This window comes from Neomonachus schauinslandi, chromosome 10 (genome assembly GCF_002201575.2).
Source record: "Neomonachus schauinslandi chromosome 10, ASM220157v2, whole genome shotgun sequence".
Classification (NCBI taxonomy): Eukaryota; Metazoa; Chordata; class Mammalia; order Carnivora; family Phocidae; genus Neomonachus; species Neomonachus schauinslandi.
In genome coordinates, this window is record NC_058412.1 from 107149717 (window position 1) to 107172987 (window position 23271).

Here is a 23271-nt window from a genome sequence, read left to right on the forward strand (position 1 = left end):
CATAAAATCCCATGCATATAGCTAGAGGTTTTTTTTTTTCCACATGCCAGCTTAAAGTGACACTTTTCTTTTAAAAGTTGGTGGCGTTCTTTAAATGAAACATAATTTTAAATAGAAATAATTATGAAACTTTGTCTCAGTTGTGCGTTGTCAAATGATAAAACTAATGTGCAGAGAATCTTAAATTGTAAAATGTAAATTATTGGAATATATATTTTATGAATATAAAGAATGATGGGAAAGCAAAGTAATTATGAAACATTGAAAAACTGAAATGAGTAATAAGATTAATTTTGCTGAGGTAGTCTACCCAAGCATTTGTAGAGCCTAAGCTAAAAATCCTTGTGGTCTTGTCACTTGACCTTCATATTTCAGTTTTCTTATCTATAAAATGAAGGGCTTGGACCATAGATTTCTTAGGTCCCTTCCATTGCTAAAATTTTATTGCAAATAAATAAAATTTTACCATTCATATTTTCTCCTCCGTTTTTGCTCTTTCTGGCATATTCTTTTTAACTTAGAAGAGTCTTGAAGTCCCTTTTCTCTCAACTTTTCATAGCTACCTATTGTCTTCTACTTTGTAGAATTAGAATGAGGTGTTAATACGTTGAATTTTAAAATAATTTCACAGGTGACAAATCAAAATACTATCTTGAACATAGCAAACAAAGGTTGTAGATATTCTTGGAATGAAAACACAGGTGGGAATCTGCAGATGGTCCATTTAATTTCACATCTTCACCAGAAATAATTTTTCAGTGAACATCAATTAAAACTTTTTTTTTAAAAGATTTTATTTATTTATTTGACAGAGACACAGTGAGAGAGGGAACACAACAGGGGGAGTGGGAGAGGGAGAAGCAGGCTTCCAGCGGAGCAGGGAACCCGATGCGGGGCTCGATTCCAGGACCCTGGGTTCATGACCTGAGCAGAAGGCAGACGCTTAACGACTGAGCCACCCAGGCGCCCCCAATTAAAACTTTTTTAATCCATTTCCATCCTTCTATACTTGTGGCCAGAATTGATGATGTAACCTGATACTGAAATGTTAGCCAATTTGTAATAATGTTGTCTGTGATTTCCCCTTCATTTCAATGGAAATAGCTTTTTATTTTCCGGTAACTTACTCTGTTTCTTATTTTCATAGGTGTTCACATTCACTCATAATTAGATTTGTTATAAACCCTTACTTTGTTCTTAATCTCCCTTGATTTTTGCTTTAAATCCTTTAACAAAAGAATCAATCATCTGTGATAGGCGCACATCATTGTTTATTTTCAGAATAGCCCAGGTATCTTACTTCGTATAGCGGTTTTCTTAATAAAATTCTTCTGGTTGCTAAATACCCTCAGCTGTTAATCTCAAACTTGAACCATCTCACAAATGTCTGTCTGCCTGGCTTTCTTCACCTCATACTTATTCATAAGTGACCATTTTTCTTATTAGTCTTATTAAAAATCATGATTTTTAAATGACTATTGGTCTGGCCTTGCCATCACATAAAAATTCCTCAGAGCCCCTTTTACATGTACCTTTTTTTTCCCCCCCCAAAATGGGGAAAGACAACAGTAAAATTTTGGAGGTTACATTTTTCATGATATTTGAAAGCAGTGATACTACATGACTAGTTGATAATTTTCCTACGTTGTTTGTTCAAAACAAAACAGACCAAAACCTCAGTCTACATATTGTTTCAGTGCTTGATGTAGCTGAGTAATGTCGGTCATTGTTTAAGAAAGCAGTCATTATGCTTTTCTTTCTTTGCAGAAATAGATTATTTTGTATTTTTATTAATATGCTTGTTTTGAAACATTTCAACAATCATCTGATTTAATATATGTTAAATTGTGAAACAACTCTATCAATACTATTAATGGAATAATGTCTTGGACTGGTGATGTTACTTTTTTCTTCAAAGATCCACCTTGCACTTGACTCCAGAGTGCTTAAAATTATGGCAGCCTTTTATAGAATGGAACTGTTCTTTTTTCTAAGATCTTGAAGAATGAATGAGTTTATTACATTTAGCATATTAAAAAGGATTGCATGTTTTGGAGTCATTACTGAGATTTTTAATTTCCTAGTGCTCAGGGCTTAAATATTTAAGACGTTCAGTAAGCTAAAATTGAAGATTACCTTCTAAAGTTTAATATAGCAGTATAATTTTGAAAGTTCGCTGTATTTTAAAACTTGGTAGATTTTTTTTCTATATTATAACTCTTTGTTGTACCAACAAACATGGATTTGTAGTGTGAATGCTTGTGTACCCAATTAGAAGTCATCCTTTGAATCAGCTCTTTGGATTGCTCCTCAAACGCTCCATTCTGTTCAAGCCTAGGTTATTTTATGCTGTGAGTAGTGGGTTTGCTACTAAAGCAGATGAGGGTGGAGTTATTAAAATATTATTAAAATACGTTTTCTACCAAATATTTTATCCACAAGGCTATTCTGACATGATTAGATGTAGATATTTTAGTCAACACTTTGTAAAGTTCCCCTGGACTCTGAATTGATACAAAAACAGAAACAAACTCTCCGTTCTTCTATCCACTTCTTATCCCTGCTGATATTTAATAGTATGTTCCTGGCACCCTTTGAAGTCACCTTTGGTTAGTAACTTCTATAAGAATGTAGATCTATACCATCTTTGTAGCAAAGAGGAAATTTTGGGGGGAAGGCAGGTGTGCAGGGGACATGAGAGGAATGGGGGAAGGGTATAGGTTAGATCTTTCTGGCTACTCTGTTGCTAAGAAACATTGTTCCTTTCTTAATGTATATATTTGCATCTTTTGAGGATCAGAAAGTTTGATGTTTAAGAAACAAATTCAAAAAAATGTGACGGGAAAGTCGTAGTAAAAAACATCTAGCAGATGTAGGATTAAATGTATCTCCCTTTTTTTTAGTGTAAAGGAAATGAAATTCATTATATTTAAGATGAGCGGTTTCACAGTAAAAAAAATTTTTTAAAAACATCTGCCCAGTCTGCCAACTCATAAGTTGAACCCTTAAAACAAGGAGGTATTCAGCTAGAGAAAATGAGGATTTGCTATCTTATCCCATTTGCTATATGATTTGAATGAATATCTAATGCTATTTTAGTTTTCAAAGTTCAAAAGTTTGCAAGTTTTAAAAAAGATTTCAACCTCTGGTTATTTTTAAGTAACGGAATATCTCTTGCATTTAATTACTTAATGTGCCTAATTTGTCTCATACTCGTTTATTATCATTTGGCACATTTATTAATCAATATTGAAACCTGTAAAATGATACAGAAGAGTATTTAATACCATCTAAAGGTGTACACAATATATAGAGAGAAGCTTATATGTTCTATGCTTTTCAAGAGTATGTAATATATGCCTAGAAAAGGGCTTTTGAAGATTATGTATGAAAATATCAATAGTGATTATCCCTAAGTGGTGTGATAATGAATGATTTTTGTGTTTTCTTTTTGCTTTTTTGTATTTTATTAAAATGTCTTCTGAAGATGTGAAGAGAAATGTAAAATACCTTGTAAGGTTACCGTTGAAATTTTGCTTCTAAAATGTCTATTTAACGGTTTTGTTTCGGCACATAAGTTAGTCAATTTTTTTTTTAATAATTAAAAGAAAATTAGGAAGTATTTAGTTAGTAGTTAGTCCTTTAGGTGTACATAGGGAATCTTAGTTGATAGTTCATTTTTGTTTTTAAATTGCTGTAGATGTTAACATAGAAAGCTTTATTTTCCCTTTTAGTAAGAGAACTTGATAACAGAAGACAATATTAGAAGTTTTCACACTGTATGAGTTTATGAACTGTATGTTAACACATAAAGCTTTATTTTCCCTTTTAGTAAGAGGACTTGATAACAGAAGACTATTAGAAGTATGTATGAGTTTATGAACTGTAAGACTAGATGGTAGTTCCCTTTTTGTCAGACTTATTCTTCAAATTTACTCATGCACATGTACTTTCTTTTAGGGTTTTCCTGTGCTTTTTAGAAACACTGGTTACTATGATACAAGAAATCTGATGTTCTTCCTGTTACTTACTTACTATAATAAAGAACTTTGTTATGCCCTCTAGTTCCTTGTGATCATTGATCTTGAAGTACTTGTACCTACTGTTCCTACTATCATAGAGTATAGGCTTTTCCCAAACACTTGGAGAGTTATTTGAGATGACTTTATTCAGTTATAATACCTCATTGACCGCTGACAACCAAGCATAAAGTATATTTGGTGTTAACTTTAATTTATGGGAACAGAACATCAGCTAAATATGAAAATTTCTTTAAAACAATTTGGAGTATCGTAGGCAGATTTAAGAAAGGGTTTAAGATGGTTTTATGTTGCCAGTTTCATCTCCTTTTTCTCTGTTTACTGCCTCACTGTCCTTTTCTTCCAGCACTCATAATGTTTTGTGAGATGGTACATTCCTGATTTTTGACATATAATATTGATAAATAACAAGATGAATCTTATGGTTTCATATTTAGTATAAGATTTAGGCCACAAACATCTAATGGAGTCATGGGTAGAAAATAAGATATAAGAAATTATTGCAGACATTTAACTTTTAAATTGCAGACTATCGGTGGTCCATGCCAAGTCATAGTTCACAAGTGGGAGACTCATCTACAACCACGATCAATAACCCCTTTAGGTATGGGCATTAACTGCATCTGTTTGAGGCATATGCATAAAGTTACTAATATGCTGCACAATGGCTTAGTGGGGTTTAATAAATTTTTATTCTAAAGTTTAAGGTCAATGCATTGTCAGTACTGCAAATTTCACTTAGCATATCATGGATCTTTTAAAATTAAACAGTTCTTAATTGCCTTTCTTCATAAACTTTGTTAGAAATGCTTGCCAAGTTATTTTTATTTGGGGGGATTAGATTAATTTATTGTGGAATATTTATTTTCATTTGGAGTAGTTAACAAAGTTTGTAAATAGCATTATTCTTGACTGAGCATCCACAGCTTTATTTGATTACTTGCTCAGAGAGCTTAGAGAACATTTGAGGAAAAAATTAATCCAAAACAAAGATTCTTAAATTTTTAACTTTGAATTTAGTAAGAGCAATAGAATAAGTTAACCTATTTATTCTGTGTGGTTTTTTTTAACTAGTAAATACTTGATTAAACTTGTATGAATGCATTCAAATTTCTTGGTTGTAGCATACATATTTTCTTCCTGATTTACTTAAATACCTGCTGGCTGTGTTAAAATTGATACTCAGATAGTTGGTTTTATTTTGTTCTTGTTTTTGTTTTTTTTTTCCCCCTAAAACATCATTCAGTTTTCTTGTGCCAAAAAATGGCATTTCTCTTCATACAAGTATTTTTAAATGTCCTTTTCCATACGGAGATTAAAATTTGAAGTTCATTTCATATACATAAATTACCCACTTGGACTCATCTATAAATTCACTCGTGCTGAGAACTGTATCTTTTAGTTTCTAGAGAAAATTAGAATTTAAAGATATTAAATGGCTTGCTAGTAGCTATCTTAGATTAGAAAGTAGTGAGAGATCCTGCTTTACCCTGTGGCAAGGACACGTCTTGTTTAAACAGATATTTCATTTCATCCTCTTTATTGGATTTTCTTTTTATGTTTTAATACATTTTTGATAGTATATTTAGAATTTTCATGAGTAGTGTACTTTAGAATTACAATAGTCCCATACTGAGGTTAGAAATTATTAGGTATTAAACATTTAAAAAATAATTTGCATTTGGAAGCATCTTGCAGTTAAATATATTTTCTTATTGTGAGAAGTAGGATGTTTGTTTCTGGTCTTTTAAAAATTAATTTTATGCTTTTGGGAAACATAACCTCTAAACTTAAGAGCTGCGTGAAATCTACCAAGAATCTTTATTGGGAACTATCACACCTATTTTGACAAATATTTCAGACTTATATTTAAAGTTAAACTGGGAAAGGAAGTAGCAGGGAAGATCATTAGTGTTTTACTGAAGAGGGTGGGGCTTACCAGCTTTTCTTATTTAGCTGAAATTTCTGTTAGAAGGGAATGTGCTAGCACTTATTCTTTTTGTAGTTCTTCACAGCTCTGTATATACAGGTAAGTTTGTGCTGTTTCTAAAGCTTGTAGCTGGCTATAGAGAATAGTTGGGACTCGAGGAGAATTACATTTTAGATAAGTTCAGAATATGCACTACATAAGAATAAGCATTTTAATTGTGCCAAGACCTTTGGTTTAAAAAATCAACCAAGAGATATTGTTGTCCAGCAGCCTGTCTCATAAATTGGTGGGTGTAGAGGTTTTTTCCAGGGCCTCTAGAGCACCTCTCTGAGGAGTCTTCTTTCCCTTCCTTGTAACACCACGAATCATCACCAAGTCTGTAAGAACTTTTACTGTTTGATTACCTCCTTAAAAGGGAATTCTTGATTGAGGGCTACAATAAATATGCTTATTCACTTTGGGCTGCTTTTAAACTTTAGATTTCATATTTTAAAAATCCTTAATGTGGGTAATTTCTCAGTTGTTCATTCTGTATACATCATGAGTTTTAACTGGTTTTTTTATTTTCCTTCAATTCTAGAAAGTGAAATTATTATTGACGATGGACAATTTGGAATCCACAGTAAGTGAGACTTAGTTTTGACAATTTTTACTGATATGATTGAGATGTTACCTTACATTTCATTAGAAACAGCACACGGAAATATGACTGTATGACACTGAAAATAGAGACTAGATCCAAGAAACAAGTACATTCTGTTAAATAATAGTTTCCAGTATAATCCGTAAGCTTTAAAAAATTTTATCCTTTTGGTTTTTCACTGGTGACTTCAGGTGTATGAATTAATATACTTAATTTAAGAATACACTTAACTGTTAACATATCATCACTTTTTAACCCTTATGTTTAGTATTAATGTTTCTAAACATTCTAAACTCTTTTAGGCTAGGTTTGTGCATTTTGTGTGTATATGCATTTACAGTAAAATCCAGATTGAGCAAAATGTTCCAGTAATTCTCCTGAGACTTTAACAATTAATTTAGAGTAGAATAGACAATCCTTTTACTTCTGAGTATGTTGAAAATGTCATGCATTCATTTATTTTTCTGCTTCGCTAAATACTTGATCCTGAGGGTTCACGTTGTCTTCGGTGACTGGAATTCTCACAGTAGAATAGTGTTATCATGCTAGAGCTGCATTTTTATTTTAGATCATATACTATAGAAGTCAAAGATATAAAGGGGGTGAGCAGAATGTGTGCTTGCACTGACTGTGAACCAGAGATAAATTGCTGATACTAGGTGCCTATGTTTATGCACCTGAGAAATGTACATGCTTTGGCAATATTTGGATAGGAATTAAGCTTCTTTTCCTTAATTTTATTTGGGATTATTTATGTAACATTATAAGGTAGTCTAAAATACTTGCATAGCTTTAGTTTTAGTGCTTTAGAGTCTTGTTCTGTTTATTTACAAAAGATGGTATTTATGCTACATGTTTTAGAGAGCTTGTTGGATGGAGAAGTAGCTTTCTCATGTCCTTAACTGTAAGGCATGACATCATATTCCTCTATTGTATGTTAATATCTATGCAGTTACAAAGGCAGGCATTTCTTTCCTCTTTTGTAGTTCTCTTAAACTCAGCTTTAGTTAGCTGTCAGGATGGAAAACCATCTCTCCAACTTTGTCCATTTCTGAGAACAGTTTAAAATTAAGAGAGGATGGTGGTTTCTCTTTATTGTTAAAATTTGATAATTATTGAAACTTTTAAAGTGATACCTAAAGAGAAAAACTTCTGTTTTTTTTTAAGTCCTGTTGATAAAAAAGTTAGGTCCAAAACAGTTGACAGCTTTCTGGTATTTATGAACATTTTATGACATATGTTAGCAGGAAACTTCAAGTTAAATAATGCTAACACAGTGTTATCACAATCCTGCCATTTATGTTAGAACTTATAAAGGCGAGAATAAAAAATTGGCTCACGGTTTTGTTCTTAACCTTCTCATGTCTCAAGCTCCAGCTTTAGTGGTAGAACTAATTTCAGCTGAATAGCTCATATGACGCTTTGGAAGTGTGACAGTGGCCCTCCGTGGAACAACCGCTAGGTTAGAGCCAGTGAGGAATGTGGTATTCTTTCAGAAATTGATGCTATTACCTCGATAATGGACTCAGTACGAAATTTTAATTTCCTTAAGTTGTTAAATGTGGCTGCTTGTTAACATTGAACTTTTTTCCCCCCTACTTCATATAGAAGTTTTTGAGTGAAAAATTTAAGACTACCTGTGTGTTTGCTTTGGAGAGAAGTTCCAGTGATACATAAACTGTGTGTATTAAAATGTGAACATGAACTAGATTGTTTCAAAAAAGTATGTATAATAATTACTGTTCTTCATATTTACTCTGCCAGATGGTGTTGAAACTCTGGATTCTGGATGGCTGACATGTCAGACTGAAATAAGATTACGTTTGCATTATTCTGAAAAACCTCCTGTCTCAATAACAAAGAAAAAATTAAAAAAATCTAGATTTAGGTATGACCATGTGTATTTGTTACTTAGGCTACTTATTTTTACTAATGCTGTAGATTTCCGACCCATTTGTTTTCAGCCTTTAAGTGTATAAACTAAGAACATAACACACTTATAGGTGTTATATTTTCTTATTGAAGGGTCTTGTGAGAGTGAACTGCTTCCCTGACTCAGATTGTTCCAGTTAAACTGGAATTCTCTTAGTATTAATTGCTAAATTTGAAACCAGAAAATTTTCTTTCTATATAGATAAGTGATTTCCAAGTGTATGTATCTTTGTGGTTTCTACCATTCAGAATTTCTTTTTTTTTTTTTTAGGATTTTGTGTTTATTTATTTGAGGGAGAGCGAGTGAGAGAGAGAGAGAGAGAGAGAAAGCATGTATGTGAGCTGGGGGAGGAGCAGAGGGAGAGGGACAAGCACATTCCGTGCCGAGATCCCATGATCCTGAGATCATGACCTTAGCCGAAACCAAGAGTTGGACACTTAACCTGCTGAGCCACCTAGGTGCCCCCATTTAAAATTTCTTAGTGTAGCAATAGTTTGTTTTAAAACTGATATGACAGAAATGAATTTGTGCTAAATGAGGGGATAATGGTATAAACAGAGAAAAATGATTATTGGAAATATACTTTGGTGTTCTAAAGTGTTCCTGTGGCTTGAAAATGAAAATTTCATGAAGAAAGGTAGCAGTGATCATGGCAGTTCCAGATTAGTTTCTTCTTACTCCTATATTAAGAATAGATTTCAAGCTTTGTGTAAATAGCTACATAGTGAGTAACTTTATTTTTCTGTAACGTCATCATACATACCTTTAAGTGAGCTGGCTTCTCAATGAGCCAGGCAGCCCTATCATTTGAGTTTTTATAACTTACAGACTGAGAGTTGTAAGTCTTGGTATGTAAGGCATCCTTTTCTGACAAAATGTCAGGGCTGGGTTGAAAGGGCCATTTTCAGCAACTGAAGTAATTAATAATACAATACTTAGTGTCTTTGTCATAAAACTTACAAGATACTGCAGGTAATAACCCATAAATTGCTTAAATACTGTAGTACTTATCCCAGTCATAAAATTAAAAAGGGAAAGGGTGAGTAACACTTCACAGTCCTTTGCATTGGTTATTCTGAGAGGAAGTGGAAGGTTTTGGGTGTACCTTATCTTTGTGCATAGTGTATCTAGGCCTTTTTCATACATAATTGAATCCTTTTTTCTTCTAAACTTTAAATTTATTTATTTATTTATTTATTTATTTGAGAGAGAGAGAGAGAGCACCCACATGAGCCCTCCCACCCCCCCAGCTGGGGGGCGGGGGAGGGGCAGACTGGGTGGCTCAGTCAGTTAAGCCTCTTGAGTTTGGCTCATGTATTGATCTCATGGTGGTGAGATTTGGCTCTGCACTTGGGGTGGAGTGTGTTTAACATAATTGAATCTTATTTACATGTGAAAAGAAACAAATTGTGTTACAGCTATAAAGTGTCTTCTTAGAATAAGAACTTGAGGGGTGCCTGGGTGGCTCAGATGGTTGGGCGTGTGCCTTCCACTTGGGTTGTGGTCCCTGCTCAGCGGGGAGCCTGCTTCTCCCTCTCCCTCTGCTGATCCCCCTGCTTGTGCTCTCTCTCTCTCTGTCAAATAAAATCTTAAAAAAAAAAAAAAAGAAAAAGAGTAAGACCTTAAAATAAGGATGACTGTAGAAGATAAAGATAAACCAGATGGTTGGTTAGGCTTATGAGGATTTTTTTCTTTCTTGACTTTAGTTAAGAAATTAATAGATAATTAATGGTTGGGTTCTGCTTGCAAATTTCTGATTGCAAATGCATACTGAGTCCTATACCATTCTTGTTTATATAGAAGTTATTTTGAGTGTTAGTATATATTATTGTGTTAATCAGGCTTAAATTGGAATATTTTTGTATAACCAAACTTTGGTGGACTCTAAAATAAGTAACTGATTGCTATTGAAATAATTGTGTATGGGGTACCTGGCTGGCTCAGTCTGAAGAGTATGTGACTCTTGATCTCAGGGTCGTGAATTTGAGCCCAGTGTTGGGTGTAGAGATTACTAAAAAATATATATGTAATAGTAATATAAACTATTAAAAAATTGTGTATAACTAGAAATTTGTGTTCTGACCACCTTTTCCCCCCAAATTCGTATTTAGTGATAAACTAAACCTCCATGAGGTAGGAAGTAAATTGATCTGCAAGAATATCAGGACTTTAAAAACTTAGCAACAGTTTATGCATTTTATTTATTTTTTTAAAGATTTTATTTATTTTTTTTGACAGAGAGAGAGAGACAGCGAGAGAGGGAATATACGCAAGGGGGAGTGGGAGAGGGAGAAGCAGGCTTCCTGCTGAGCAGGGAGCCTGATGCAGGGCTTGATCCCAGGACCCTGGGATCATGACCTGAGCCGAAGGCAGATGCTTAACAACTGAGCCACCCAGGTGCCCCCAGCTTATGCATTTAAATAAAATATTAAACATGCTGGTTCTTTCTAATGAGAAAGAACCAGCAAGTTTGTTGTTTTTTTTTATTATCACCAAGTTTTAAGCAAGTTTCTCCTTCAGTTGACTCTATCAATAAGTGGAAAGACAGATTATAACCACTATAGAGCTATTTGAAGAAAACCTTTAACATAAATGACTAAAATTTGTTGATAAATCCCTTTAAACTTGAATTTTTTTTTTTTTTGGTAAATGCACATTGCTGTTAGCAGAATAGTTATTTTTATCTTTGTGCCTTATTGCTTATTTATTACTGTCCAAATGTGATCTCTCTTCATATATCCTGGTAGAGAATGTTCCTTCAGATTCACTAATAGAATCAGTTATCCAGAACTATTCTTTTTTTTTAAATTTCTTTTATTTTTTAAAGATTTTATTTATTTCTTTGAGAGAGAGAGCAAGAAAGAGAGAGAGCACGAGCCGGGTGGAGGGGCAGGGAGCCCCATGTGGGGCTCGAAACCAGGACCCTGACATCATGACCTAAACTCAAGGTAGACGCTTAACTGACTAAGCCACCCAGGCGCCCTGTTTGTTTCATTTAAAAAGTACTTCTATGTAAATACATACACACATGTAAAAAGTGTGCATGCATACAAATAAACATTTAATGCAGTATATCTTTTTTTAATAATGTACTTTTCACAGAATACCTGGACTCACTGTGGTAAGGTAGAAGAAAGGTGAAATTTTTAATTTACAGCCTCCAACTCTATAGTCTTTTTATGTACACCAACAGAATATGATTCAGTTTGGTGCTTGTTTTATACATATATTCTTTTGTGAGACTTTTCAAAAGAAGTTGAGATAGCCAGTTACAAATGAGATAATAATAATGGTTCTATAGAAAAAGAGTTACTGAAAACCTTAGGCATAATGAGCATTTATCTTGTTTTAATTCTTTGCAGAAGTATATGTAGATAAAAACATCAGTATATTATAAAACACACTAATGCCTTAACCAGTAGTATGTGTAGTCTTGTATAATACCGTATTTTTGTTACTTAAAAGATCAGCATATTCAGGGAGCACTTTTTAAAGTTGGCATTTAGGTAACACTTGTATAAGTTTTCCTTTTCCATTTTTTTGCATTTCATTATTTTTTCCATTTGTGTAGGGTAAAGCTGACACTAGAGGGCTTGGAAGAAGATGATGATGATAGGGTATCTCCCACTGTTCTTCACAAAATGTCCAACAGCCTAGAGATATCCTTAATAAGCGACAATGAGTTCAAGTGCAGGCATTCACAGCCAGAGTGTGGGTATGGCTTGCAGCCCGATCGTTGGACAGAATACAGCATACAGACAATGGAACCAGATAACCTGGAACTAATATTTGATTTTTTTGAGGTGAGTAATTATTTCACAGAGGGAGTTGAGAAAGAGTGCAGGCATGGGTTTATTTTTATATGTTTTGATTTTTATTTTAGTCTGAGTGTAAACCCATGATTCATACATCCTTTCAGATGTTTGTCTATACATTTTAGCAGGCTTAAAAAACTTGGAGTTGATAGACTCAAGTACTATAAAAAAAATTCAGCTGAATTGATGTTTTACATCAAGACCAGATGTCTTAATATCTGTGCCTGTTCTTTTTTTTTTTTTTTTTTTAAACCAACGTGGGGCTTGTACTCACAACCTCGAGATCAAGAGTTGCGTGATCGACTGAGCCAGCCAGGTGTCCCTGTGCCTATTCTAAATATAAATGAATAATATCCAAAGGAGCCTCCAAGAATAGAGGGACGAGTGGACGTATGACTCTTGATGGGCCGCCCAGTGTAACTAACATGATTGAGTCCTCCTCATGACTGAAGTCTGTGGTTTATTGAGGCATTTTTATAATAAGAATTCTTAACAGCGGACTCATTTTTACAACTTTGCTCGATAGTATAAATATGTAGCCAAAAAGAGTTGCTATGAAGATTGTGCCAGGTTGTTCAGAATCTGCTACCAGCTTTCCAGAGCTCCTCGCGACTCAACATGAGAGCCCTCTGGCTTGGGGCGTTCAGGGGTTCTCGTCTTCATAAGTCAGGCTGGGTCCTTGGCTAAGGTCCTCGCTTTACTGTGCCCAGGTAGTGGTTCTGTGTACTGCTTTCCTTAGGCTCTGGCTCTTTGGCACTTCCACTCCCATTTCCATTAGACGAGAGACCTAGCCACAGTTTTGTGAAAATAGCAGAATACAGGATGGATTTAAACCCACAAGTAACATTTGTTACACTTGTTAAAATCATTATAGTCTTTGAATTATTTAATTTGATGATGCCTTTATGCATCGCCTTTGCCAACTGGCTTTTTGTATGAAAAAGCTTTTTGCATTGTATGAAATTTAAAGTGTTTCCTTTCAATAAGCTATAATAAAGAATTTTATTTTTAAAAAACCTGTAATTCGATCTTACCCAAGTAATAAGATTGTGAGACTTTATTGTAAAAATGTGAGGTTTTGGTTGAATGTTTCCTTATTTCTTAAGGACCTATCTTTTAATACTCTCTTAAACGTCCTAACTTGCTTTTCATTTATTTAGCAGTTTGGGAAATACTATTTTATTCATAGACTAGGCTGATAAAATATCCAATGTAATCTCCAAATGAGTATTCAGTTTCCTAGAGAGTTAATTATCCCTTTATGTTCTCTGTGGTAATTCGTTTTTAGAGAATATAATACACATTAACAGCTCACTACAGGTGTATTTTAGTCTTTGAATATGAAGAGACTTAGACACTTTGTCAGTGTTTTAAATTCATCTGATACATGTTAAAGGATCAGAAGTGCCAATCAACAGAATTATGACTAATAAAGTACCATATAAAATCTTAAAATATTATATACTAAAAGAAAATGTATCATTTATTTTACAAAGAATCTTATCTAAATTACCTGAATATAAATTTGATCCCTATTTATTATTGATCTTCCTCAATAGATTCTGAATTAATTTTAAGGGAGTTTTTTGATCTTTAAATGGGAAATACTGAAGTGTAAGAATGTGGATTATTTTAAACCTCATTTTTTATTTCAGGAAGATCTCAGTGAACATGTAGTTCAGGGTGATGCCCTTCCTGGACATGTAGGGACAGCGTGCCTCTTATCATCCACCATTGCCGAGAGTGGGAAGAGTGCTGGAATTCTTACTCTTCCCATCATGAGCAGAAATTCCAGAAAAACAATAGGCAAAGTGAGAGGTAAGCTGGGAGAAACAGAAGGGCCCTTTATAAATGAGCAAAGGTTAGGTTCGAATTTTAGTTAGCTTCAAATTGAGTTTTTGAGAATGGCGTTAAGTTAATAATTTGTTTTTGGAATATTAACTACTACAATAGCAATAAGGGACATCTGTGAAATTTTCTGGAAGCTTTACTGTGAATCAGTTTTGACTTGTTTTCTATTTAATAGAGATTGATAAAGTTGATTCGAGGGATATTTAAACGTAAATACCATTTAAATGCTCATCGTGGCCTTTTTAATCAGCTTTATCTTTATTTCTGCCCCCTTTTTTTCTATGGAAGTTGACTATATAATTATTAAGCCATTACCAGGATACAGTTGTGACATGAAATCTTCATTTTCCAAGTATTGGAAGCCGAGAACACCATTGGATGTTGGACATCGAGGTGCAGGGAATTCTACAACAACTGCTCAGTAGGTTGAATATTTGAGCGGTATTTAGCATTTGGTAGCTTGCGCATGATAAGGTTCCATTGGTTTGGCCCACTAAAGGTCAAAGGATCCCTTTATTACCTGGGATTTAATGTAATTTAAATTAAGTAGAGACTAACTCACTCGTAAGACTCTGTCTGGTCAGTGTCTCTAATATCTACCGAACTCTGATGCCAAGAGGGACATTAAAAAGAGAAGGCCGAGGAAAAGCTTGATGCAGGAAGCAGCCTGAATCTCAGTGTGTGTTGTGGTCCCAACCTTTGGCATGCTTCCCTCTCTGGGTCTCGGTTTCCTCACCCGTTCTTGGTATCATTTCCATACTGCCGACCTGCTGGGTGTCAGCCTTTTCCCATTCCCCCGGTCGGCCAGGATTAAGTGCTCTGAGGCACCATTGCAAGGGGCAAGTCTCTGTGTCTCTTCTACTTTATGCCACTGCAAAAGATTGTTTTCCTTGAGTGGTCACCTCACTTGGGGAGGTATGTGTGGGTGTGGGATAAGTTTATATTCAGTTTATAAGTACCTGCAGTCATTACAGCTTGCATTTATGAAATAAATGCATATACCCACCAAGTGATGGTCACAGTCTTAATTTGGGGATGGCAGAAGGAGCTTCAGCATAGAGAATATTGAACTGTTTCCATTGTTAAAGATATAGTTGGCTTTTTTTTTTTTTTAAGATTTTATTTATTTGAGAGGAAGAGGGACAAGCAGACTCCCCCCATGCACAGAGCCTGATGTCAGCAGGGCTCCATCCCAGGACCCTGAGATCCTGACCTGAACCTAAGTCAGATGCTTAACGACTGAGCCATCCAGGCACCCCAGTTGGCTTCTTTATTACATTTGTTTTCTTTATCTTGTCTATAGTGGATGATAACTGTATTTCTATATATTTCTTGTCTTTCAGGCTTGCTAAAGTTCAAGAAAATACTATTGCTTCTTTAAGAAATGCTGCTAGTCATGTAAGTGACCTTCTCTTTTTTTGAACAACTTGGGATCATTGGTCCAAAGATAGCAAAGTAGAGAAATGAGGGCTTGGGGAATCTTCCATTAATAGCTTAAAAAGGTATGATTCTAAGCGAAGATAAAGTATCTCTGAGCATTTGTTTTTAGATTCTTGGTGAAGATTGTGATAAAACCTATAGAATCATTAGCATGTTTGAGATTACAGGTTTTTTTGTTTGTTTGTTTTAAAAGATTTTATGTATCGAGAGAGAGAGCCAGAGAGCATAAGCAGGGGGAGGGGCAGAGGGAGACTCCGGGAGAAGCAGACTCCCCACTTAGCAGGGAGCCCAACGTGGGGCTCAATCCCAGGACCCTGGGATCATGACCTCAGGCAAAGGCAGATGTTCCACCGACAGAGCCACCTAGGAGCCCCTGAGATTACAAGTTTTGAGTGATTGGAACAAGAAAAACAATCCCCATTAAGCAATGCTTTTCATTAACTGAGTATTGTGTTCACTCAGATACTTTGGAAATAATGCTTACAGAAGGATTTGATGGTGGTTTTAGGTAACGCTTAAGTCTGTCAGTTTATGTCCTGCATACCAACTTGATTATGTTAAATTTCTTAATTCCTTTTATCCATTTATAAAAGGTTAGAGTCCATTTTTTAGCTTTCAATTTTTTTCAGCAACTACAACCTGACATTTTTTAATGAAGAACCTGAGATTCCCCTGTCTCCCCCTGCTGCCTTGTACCTGACTGAAAAACCTCATGCTCTAAAGTTAAACTAGGGGGGAAATGGAGGAGAACAGCTCATTCTTTAATTTTCATTTTCTCCAGTGTTCTCCGCGTGCCTTACACTTTGCCTTTTTAAATAGTTCAGCAAGTAAACTTGATTAGTGTGATGTTTAATTGTATTACTTATATGAGCAAACATCTATTCTAAGACATGCTTTTTTCATATTTGAGCATCTCTACAATTGGTTAGGGTTTTACAACTTTCTTAGCCTTGCATCCTGGTGTCATGGGCAGCATTTTTTCCCCTTTTAGTGGTATATGAAGCATATTATAATTCATGACATTTTATTTTAGTGTTTAAAAATATTAATAGTGGATTCTTCTGTCTTTTGTTGAAAGGATGATATTAAATCTATGAGTGTTGGGGGCTCTAGTTCATTATTTGGAACCAGTTTCAGTTCATTGTAGCTAACTATTCTAAACATTGGTTTATTAGCTGTAAACACATGAAGATCCTGCTAAGGAACTTTAGTGTCTACATGTCCTTTTTTTTTTTTTTTTTTAAAGAGAGGGAGGTGGGAAGAGGCAGCAGTAGAGGGAGGAGAGAATCTTAAGCGGCTAGCACAGAGTCCGACACAGGGCTCGATCTCACAACCCTGAGATCATGACCCGAGCCAAAATCAAGAGTCAGTTACTTAACTGACTGAGCCACCCAGGCATCCCTCCGTGCCTTTTGAGAGAAAATTTCATTAAGCTTTTTTTCTTCCATGTTCTGTTGAGATCCTTTGTAAGTCATAAGGATCACATTTTAGAATGCCATATGCTAGTTATTAATGACTTGTTTATTTTAATGTTAAAAACATATCCTTGAAGGGGTTCTGATATGTTATTGGCTTATTTCTTAAAGCTCACACATGGATTTTGGGATCAGGTTTTCTCTTGCAGTAAAATTATCTTCCAAAGGGTGGTGATCCTGTAAAGTTAAACATTTAAACTACAGAGCTATAGTTTGTTTAATCAATATAACTATTTAAGGATGCTAGGGTTTGTTCTCTTCGGTAGAAACGCTTTTTTTGTTATTGTCTTGTTTTATAGCACTAGAAGGAGCTAAACTTATTTCCTGTTTCAGAAGTCATCAAGGAAATAGGCTTCGATTCTAGTCTGTGATTCACATGTGCTCACAAGTTGGACACCCCTCTGTGACCTAAAGCTTGGGGAGGGATGGAAGCATGTCATCTGTCCTTACGCAAGCACTTCTCTGGGCTGCAGGAACATAGAATGCTCACACCTTGTTTCCTTTGATCCCAGCTAGCTCTCTTTCAGTGAATGCACACCTTTGTGGGTCAGTTTATGTTCTCAGCTTTATTTGGATTAATTCCTATGTCAGAATGGGTCCGACTTGGAAATATGCAGCCGTAACTCATCCTCGTCATCCTCCCTCCTGTTGAGGCTCTGTCAGGAGATTGGGCTTGTGCAGGGCCGTTCTTGACCCCCTTGCAGCTTTCTGTCTTTTCAGCAGCACCTGTCATTTCCTCTTGACTCTGCTTTTGGGGTTTTTCCAGGAAAGGCTGGAAGGTGTGCCGCTCAAGTGCACCAGGGTGCAGAGCGGAGACATTGCGGCTTTTTCCTTTCCCTCCTCAGCTTTGAGGGTCAGCTGTCTGGCCACGGAACTTTGGGGGCAGTATGGCACAAGCTGGTCCCGCTGCCTGTTTCTGGCAGGCTCCATTTCTGCTAAGGGCAGCAGCAGAGGTCACAGGCTGGCGACTGCCACAGAGCGGCCCTGGGGTGTGTTCAGGTGGATCAGTGTGCCCATGTTTTTGCCGGGAAAAAATTGCTTGTGCTGTCATAACGAAGAACAATAAAAAAATTGTAAGAGAAGAAATTACTTTTTAGCGAAAGCTTGAAGCATAACATTAATTCATGAGGAAGTTTTTTTGTTTTGTGTACAGGTCTATGAGTTTATAGTGAACAGTGAATTTCTTATATCCTTGTAGTTTTCGATGTATTGTGGGCCAGATAACGTTTTTCAAGTACCTGTTTCCTTTATTTCTGTTAGGGTGCAGCCTTTGTAGAATTTGATGTACATCTTTCAAAAGATTTTGTGCCTGTGGTGTATCATGATCTTACCTGTTGTTTGACAATGAAAAAGGTATGTTGAAATTCCTTCCATTTCATTTTATTTATTTTTTAAGGGGGGGGGAGGGGAGAGAGAATCTTAAGCAGACTCCGTGCCCAACGCAGAGCCTGACACGGGGCTCGATCTCACAACCCTGAGATCATGACCTGAGCCAAAATCAAGAGTTGGTCGCTTACCGGCCTTAGCCACCCTAGTGCCCCAAAATTCCTTCATTTTAAACTCTTACAGTTAGATAGGTTTAAACGCTAGGAAGTTTGTTTTACATATATGTGTAGAGTTATTTATTAGGGTTGATCAATTCATTTTTTTGGTCAATTACTGCCAATTCTTTCCTCTGTCAAGCTCCCACAACATCGAGAGAGTAAGGAGATGGGAATAATAATTGCCTAGAGTGGGGTCTCTGTATTGCTGATTTGCTTTCTTCTACTATCTAACAAAAGGACCTTCCAGGTGGCTTCTGTATCAGTCTGCCACTGTTCTGTATTGAAGCAAGAGAGGAAGCTGTCAGAGTGTCTGTTTTCTAGCCTCCCTTCTATTTCTGCTTCAAGCTTTTCCTCAGATTAATAGGTTAGTGTGATTTGGCCAAAAAGAGAAGAGCCACAGTGGAAAAGCACTTTGGAGCCAGATAGTGGAGGGCCTCAGGAGAGGGGTGTAGATTTAGGAGCTAGGAAGATGTGACAGACTTTTGAGTCAAGAAGGGAAATGTTCAGAACTAAACCTCTAGATGTAAGTACCTGATGTAAGGGGAATTTAAGAGGACAGAGACTAGAGACAGGGGGAGTGGTAATGTGGCCAAAGATACAGTAAGCCTGGACCAGTGTGGAGATAGAATGGAGAATGGCACGATGGAGGAGAAAGTCCAGAAGGAGATTTGAAAATATATATTGTTTCTTAAAAATTGTAATCGTTGTGTGAACATAATTGTGATCATTGCATAGTGCTTAAACTTTAGTGTACAAATTAACCAAGTGATTTCTTAACTTAAACTAGGAGGGGGCGCCTGGGTGGCTCAGTCGTTAAGCGTCTGCCTTCGGCTCAGGTCATGATCCCAGGATCCTGGGATAGAGCCCCGCATCGGGCTCCCTGCTAGGCGGGAAGCCTGCTTCTCCCTCTCCCTCTCCCACTCCCCCTGCTTGGGTTCCCTCTCTCTCTGTCAAATAAATAAATAAAATCTTCAAAAAAAAACAATAATCTGGCAAATATACAACTCTTAAAAAAAAAAAAAACTTAAACTAGGGGGTTCATTTGGCATTTTCTATAAAACTATTGGGTATCATTTTCCACTGAGGTGATTTAAAGTTAAGGCTAGTGTGCTAACGTATAGGACACTCTACCAGACACAGTTGTTGCAGTATATATGGCAAGGTGCCTGGCTCTGCCTGCTCGTGGATTTGAATCCGTCATGGGGGTTTGGAATACTATGATGTATGGAAAAGCACACTTCCACTTCTAGAAGTGGACCCTGCTGTTTTTGCATATGTGAAGGGGCTAGGCTGTAAGTCTTTGTTGGTAGACCATAGGGGCTGACTGTTCTCTTCCATAGTCTTAGGAGAGAGAGGGAAGGAGATGCACCTCCTTAGATAATAGAGGTAAAATAACTTAGTAGAAAAGCAGCAGATTGTTTTGCTCTGGGGAAAAAAATCAATGCAAAAGTGGAACAGGAAGAAATGGAGCAGTAAAGATCTTCGTAACCAAGATTGAGGTCAATCAAGCTGTAATTTCAAAAAATCTATGAGTTAATTGAAAAGTATCACTGATCCGGTTTTCACCAGACTTTGTCTTGCTCTTAAGTTGAACCTGGATGAGTTAGAGAATGAAAGTAACAAATTGTATGTATTTTTAGTTTTAATTTTTAAGCTGGTATTTTCCTTAACAAAATCAATTCATGTTCATTGTAGAACTGCAGAAGATTATGACATGAAAAAGAAATCTTCCTTTCCCCTTTCTCCTTGGTCACACTTCCTTACTCTTAACAGTTTCTTGTGTGTCATCTAGAAGAGCCTTATGCACAGGTTTATACCATATGTATGTGAATGAATATAATGGATTTTAGCATATTTGTTGATTGATGATTTATTGGTGGTCCATTAATTCATTTCCTTAAGATGGGGTGCCTAAATAGTGTGGCATTTGATATGGTAGTAAAATCTAATAAAACAGATTTGTTCATGGGGAAAACATTTGTAATAGATTATAGAGTTCCTGTTAAGATTAGAGTTCCTGTTAAATATTACTGCTCAAAACTAATCAGACATTTTTTCCCCATGACCATTGATTTCTATGGCTATTTTTAACCAAACTTAAGTTTAAAAGGCTTAGAAACTTATTGACAGAAATTAATCCTTGTCTAGTCCTTGTACATGTTGATTGCCTAGTCTGTAGCATGGATATATATATGTCAAATAAAATGTCAACAGCATGACAGGAAGTAAGGAAAATGGCTGATTTCTGGCTTTCTTCTCATTATGTCTTCAGGGCCCCATCCTCCTCCCAGCTGTTTTTTTCTTCCAGGCACTCCCACCTACATCAAAAACGAAAACCAGAATTTAAGATCTGGAAGGTGGTGTTTAAAAAAGGGGGCTCTCCTGCATGGGCTTGCTGCGGCCTCTGAACAGTTGTTATCATTCACTAAGTTGGGATGTTAGGCCTGTCTAGGGTTAAACATTCAGTGATAATTTGAGGCCTATTTTTCTCTTTATTTTCTTTTTAGAAATTTGATGCTGATCCAGTTGAATTATTTGAAATTCCAGTAAAGGAATTAACGTTTGACCAACTCCAGTTGTTAAAGGTAGTAATGATAACATAAAATGTAAATGATCTTTTAGTTTTAGAATGATTTATACTTTGTGTATGTTTTCTTTGTGCATGGGGATGACTATTTAGCATGAGGAGAGTGTATGCTTTGGTTCTCTGTACTATTAGGAAGAATGGGTTTGTGCTAATCCATCTGTCTTCTCTAACAGTTTCCATGGACCCTACTGTTTTTGCATGTGTGAAGGGGCTAGGTTATAAGTGTGTTAGTGGACCATAGGGGCTGACCCTTCTCATTCATAGTATTAGGTTGCCTTTGGTCCGCGTTAGCCCTTCTTTATATAACTATTTTACAGTTGCACTTTTATGCTGTCTTTGGTTTTTATACTTCTGTCACTAAGATCTTTTTATATTTTTTATACCATGTAATTTTATATGATCACTCTTCCTGTTCTCACTAGATACCTATATAAATGGTTGATTGAGTATAAACAGTTTCTTAAGAATTTTTATATTCTTCTTCCCTACTTGGGTATTTGATCATGATCTTATGTGTATGTATGCACATATAAAATATATATAGCGGTTAGTGACTATTCTTACTAAACTGATAATTCTACATTTTATGGTTTTCTTTAACTTGCTAGATTTTCAAGTTACAGTTCTGTTAACCATATCTTCATAAATTAAGGCTTTTTTTTCTGATTGCATTTTGTGTGTGTGTATGTTTTCTAGCTCGCTCATGTGACTGCTCTAAAATCTAAAGATCTGAAAGGTATGTACTAATATGGAAGCACTATTTTCATTCCCCCCCCCCTTTTTTTTTAACATACCCTTGGTCATTTTAATATTGGGCTATCTAAATAATTTTACAGACATGAAGTCTTTACATATATTAATTTTCAAATGCATTTATGTCATGTGTATAGTAATTATGAGTTTTTACTTTTATGAGTTTTCTTAGCTTGATGATCAAAGTTTTTTGTAACTTTGTACCTATCATTTTTTCCAAACATTCTTAACCAAAGAAGAAAGTGGAGGGTATATCAAGTATGAAAGCTGGCTCTAGAGCCAGGAGTTTGAATACAACTCTAACATTCACCAGCTGTGACCTTGGGCAGGTTACTTTACTTTAACCACTTTGTCCCTCAGTTTCCCTAAAACTTGTCCTGCCTACAAAATCCCTTTGTAATTGTACTTGGCACTCTCATAGAACTTCGTAGTTTGTGCCATTCATTTGAGGTTTAATGGCTCCTTTTTTTAACCGTTTATTCTGTAGATGTCCTATCTCTTCAACTAGAATGCAAATCTCTCTAGGGTGGAAAACATGTTTTTGTATTCCCCAAGACACTTACAATGCTCTGTATGTAGTAGGTGCTCATTAGATATTTATCTGCAGTTTTGATAACAGGATGGTTGGAATGACTTTACGAAGATATTGTAAAGTGTTAAAGATTCCAAAGATTATCCCCAGAGCATTGGTATGACTTTGTAGGCTTTATAGCTATTTCATGACTGTTAATAATAAAATGAATTTTATTTATTTATTAGTTTTATTATTATTTATTTAGCCGGAAATTTTTATATGACTTTAGTCTTTGTAGTACACAGGGTTTTTTGTTTTAGGATTTTATTTATTTATTTGAGAGAGAATGAGAGAGAGAGCATGAGAGGGGGGAGGGTCAGAGGGAGAAGCAGACGCCCTGCTGAGCAGGGAGCCCGATGCAGGACTCGATCCTGGGGTCCTGGGATCGATGCCCCACGTCCGGCTCCCTGCTCGGTGGAGAGCCTGCTTCTCCCTCTCCCTCTGCCTACTTGTGCTCTCTATCGCTCTGTCAAATAAATAAATAAAATCTTTTAAAAAAAGAGAAAAGTTTGATATTTAGTTTGATGTCAAATTTTTTTTCCCTCTTGGAACAAAATTCTATGTGTCTTGAGATATAATCTATTTTAAATTAAATGGTGGGGTAACAAAAGCACAATTTTAATTTCTCTTTAAATTCTCTTAATTTCTAACTTCGGAGCTCATTTTGATATTTCAAATAGAAGCCT

At 35.8% G+C, this 23271-nt stretch overlaps 1 protein-coding gene across 1 annotated transcript in view; it reads left to right on the plus strand.

Annotated features, from left to right (window-relative positions):
• Window positions 1–23271, plus strand: part of GPCPD1 (glycerophosphocholine phosphodiesterase 1) — a 52256-nt gene that overhangs the window by 15661 nt on the left and 13324 nt on the right. The window contains exons 5-14 of the mRNA XM_021689166.2: window positions 4569–4644; window positions 6551–6592; window positions 8378–8501; window positions 12118–12349; window positions 14017–14179; window positions 14501–14633; window positions 15556–15610; window positions 18388–18480; window positions 21179–21256; window positions 21955–21994. Of these exons, the coding sequence (XP_021544841.1) occupies window positions 4569–4644; window positions 6551–6592; window positions 8378–8501; window positions 12118–12349; window positions 14017–14179; window positions 14501–14633; window positions 15556–15610; window positions 18388–18480; window positions 21179–21256; window positions 21955–21994 (1036 nt within the window). The remainder of the gene's footprint in view (window positions 1–4568; window positions 4645–6550; window positions 6593–8377; window positions 8502–12117; window positions 12350–14016; window positions 14180–14500; window positions 14634–15555; window positions 15611–18387; window positions 18481–21178; window positions 21257–21954; window positions 21995–23271) is intronic.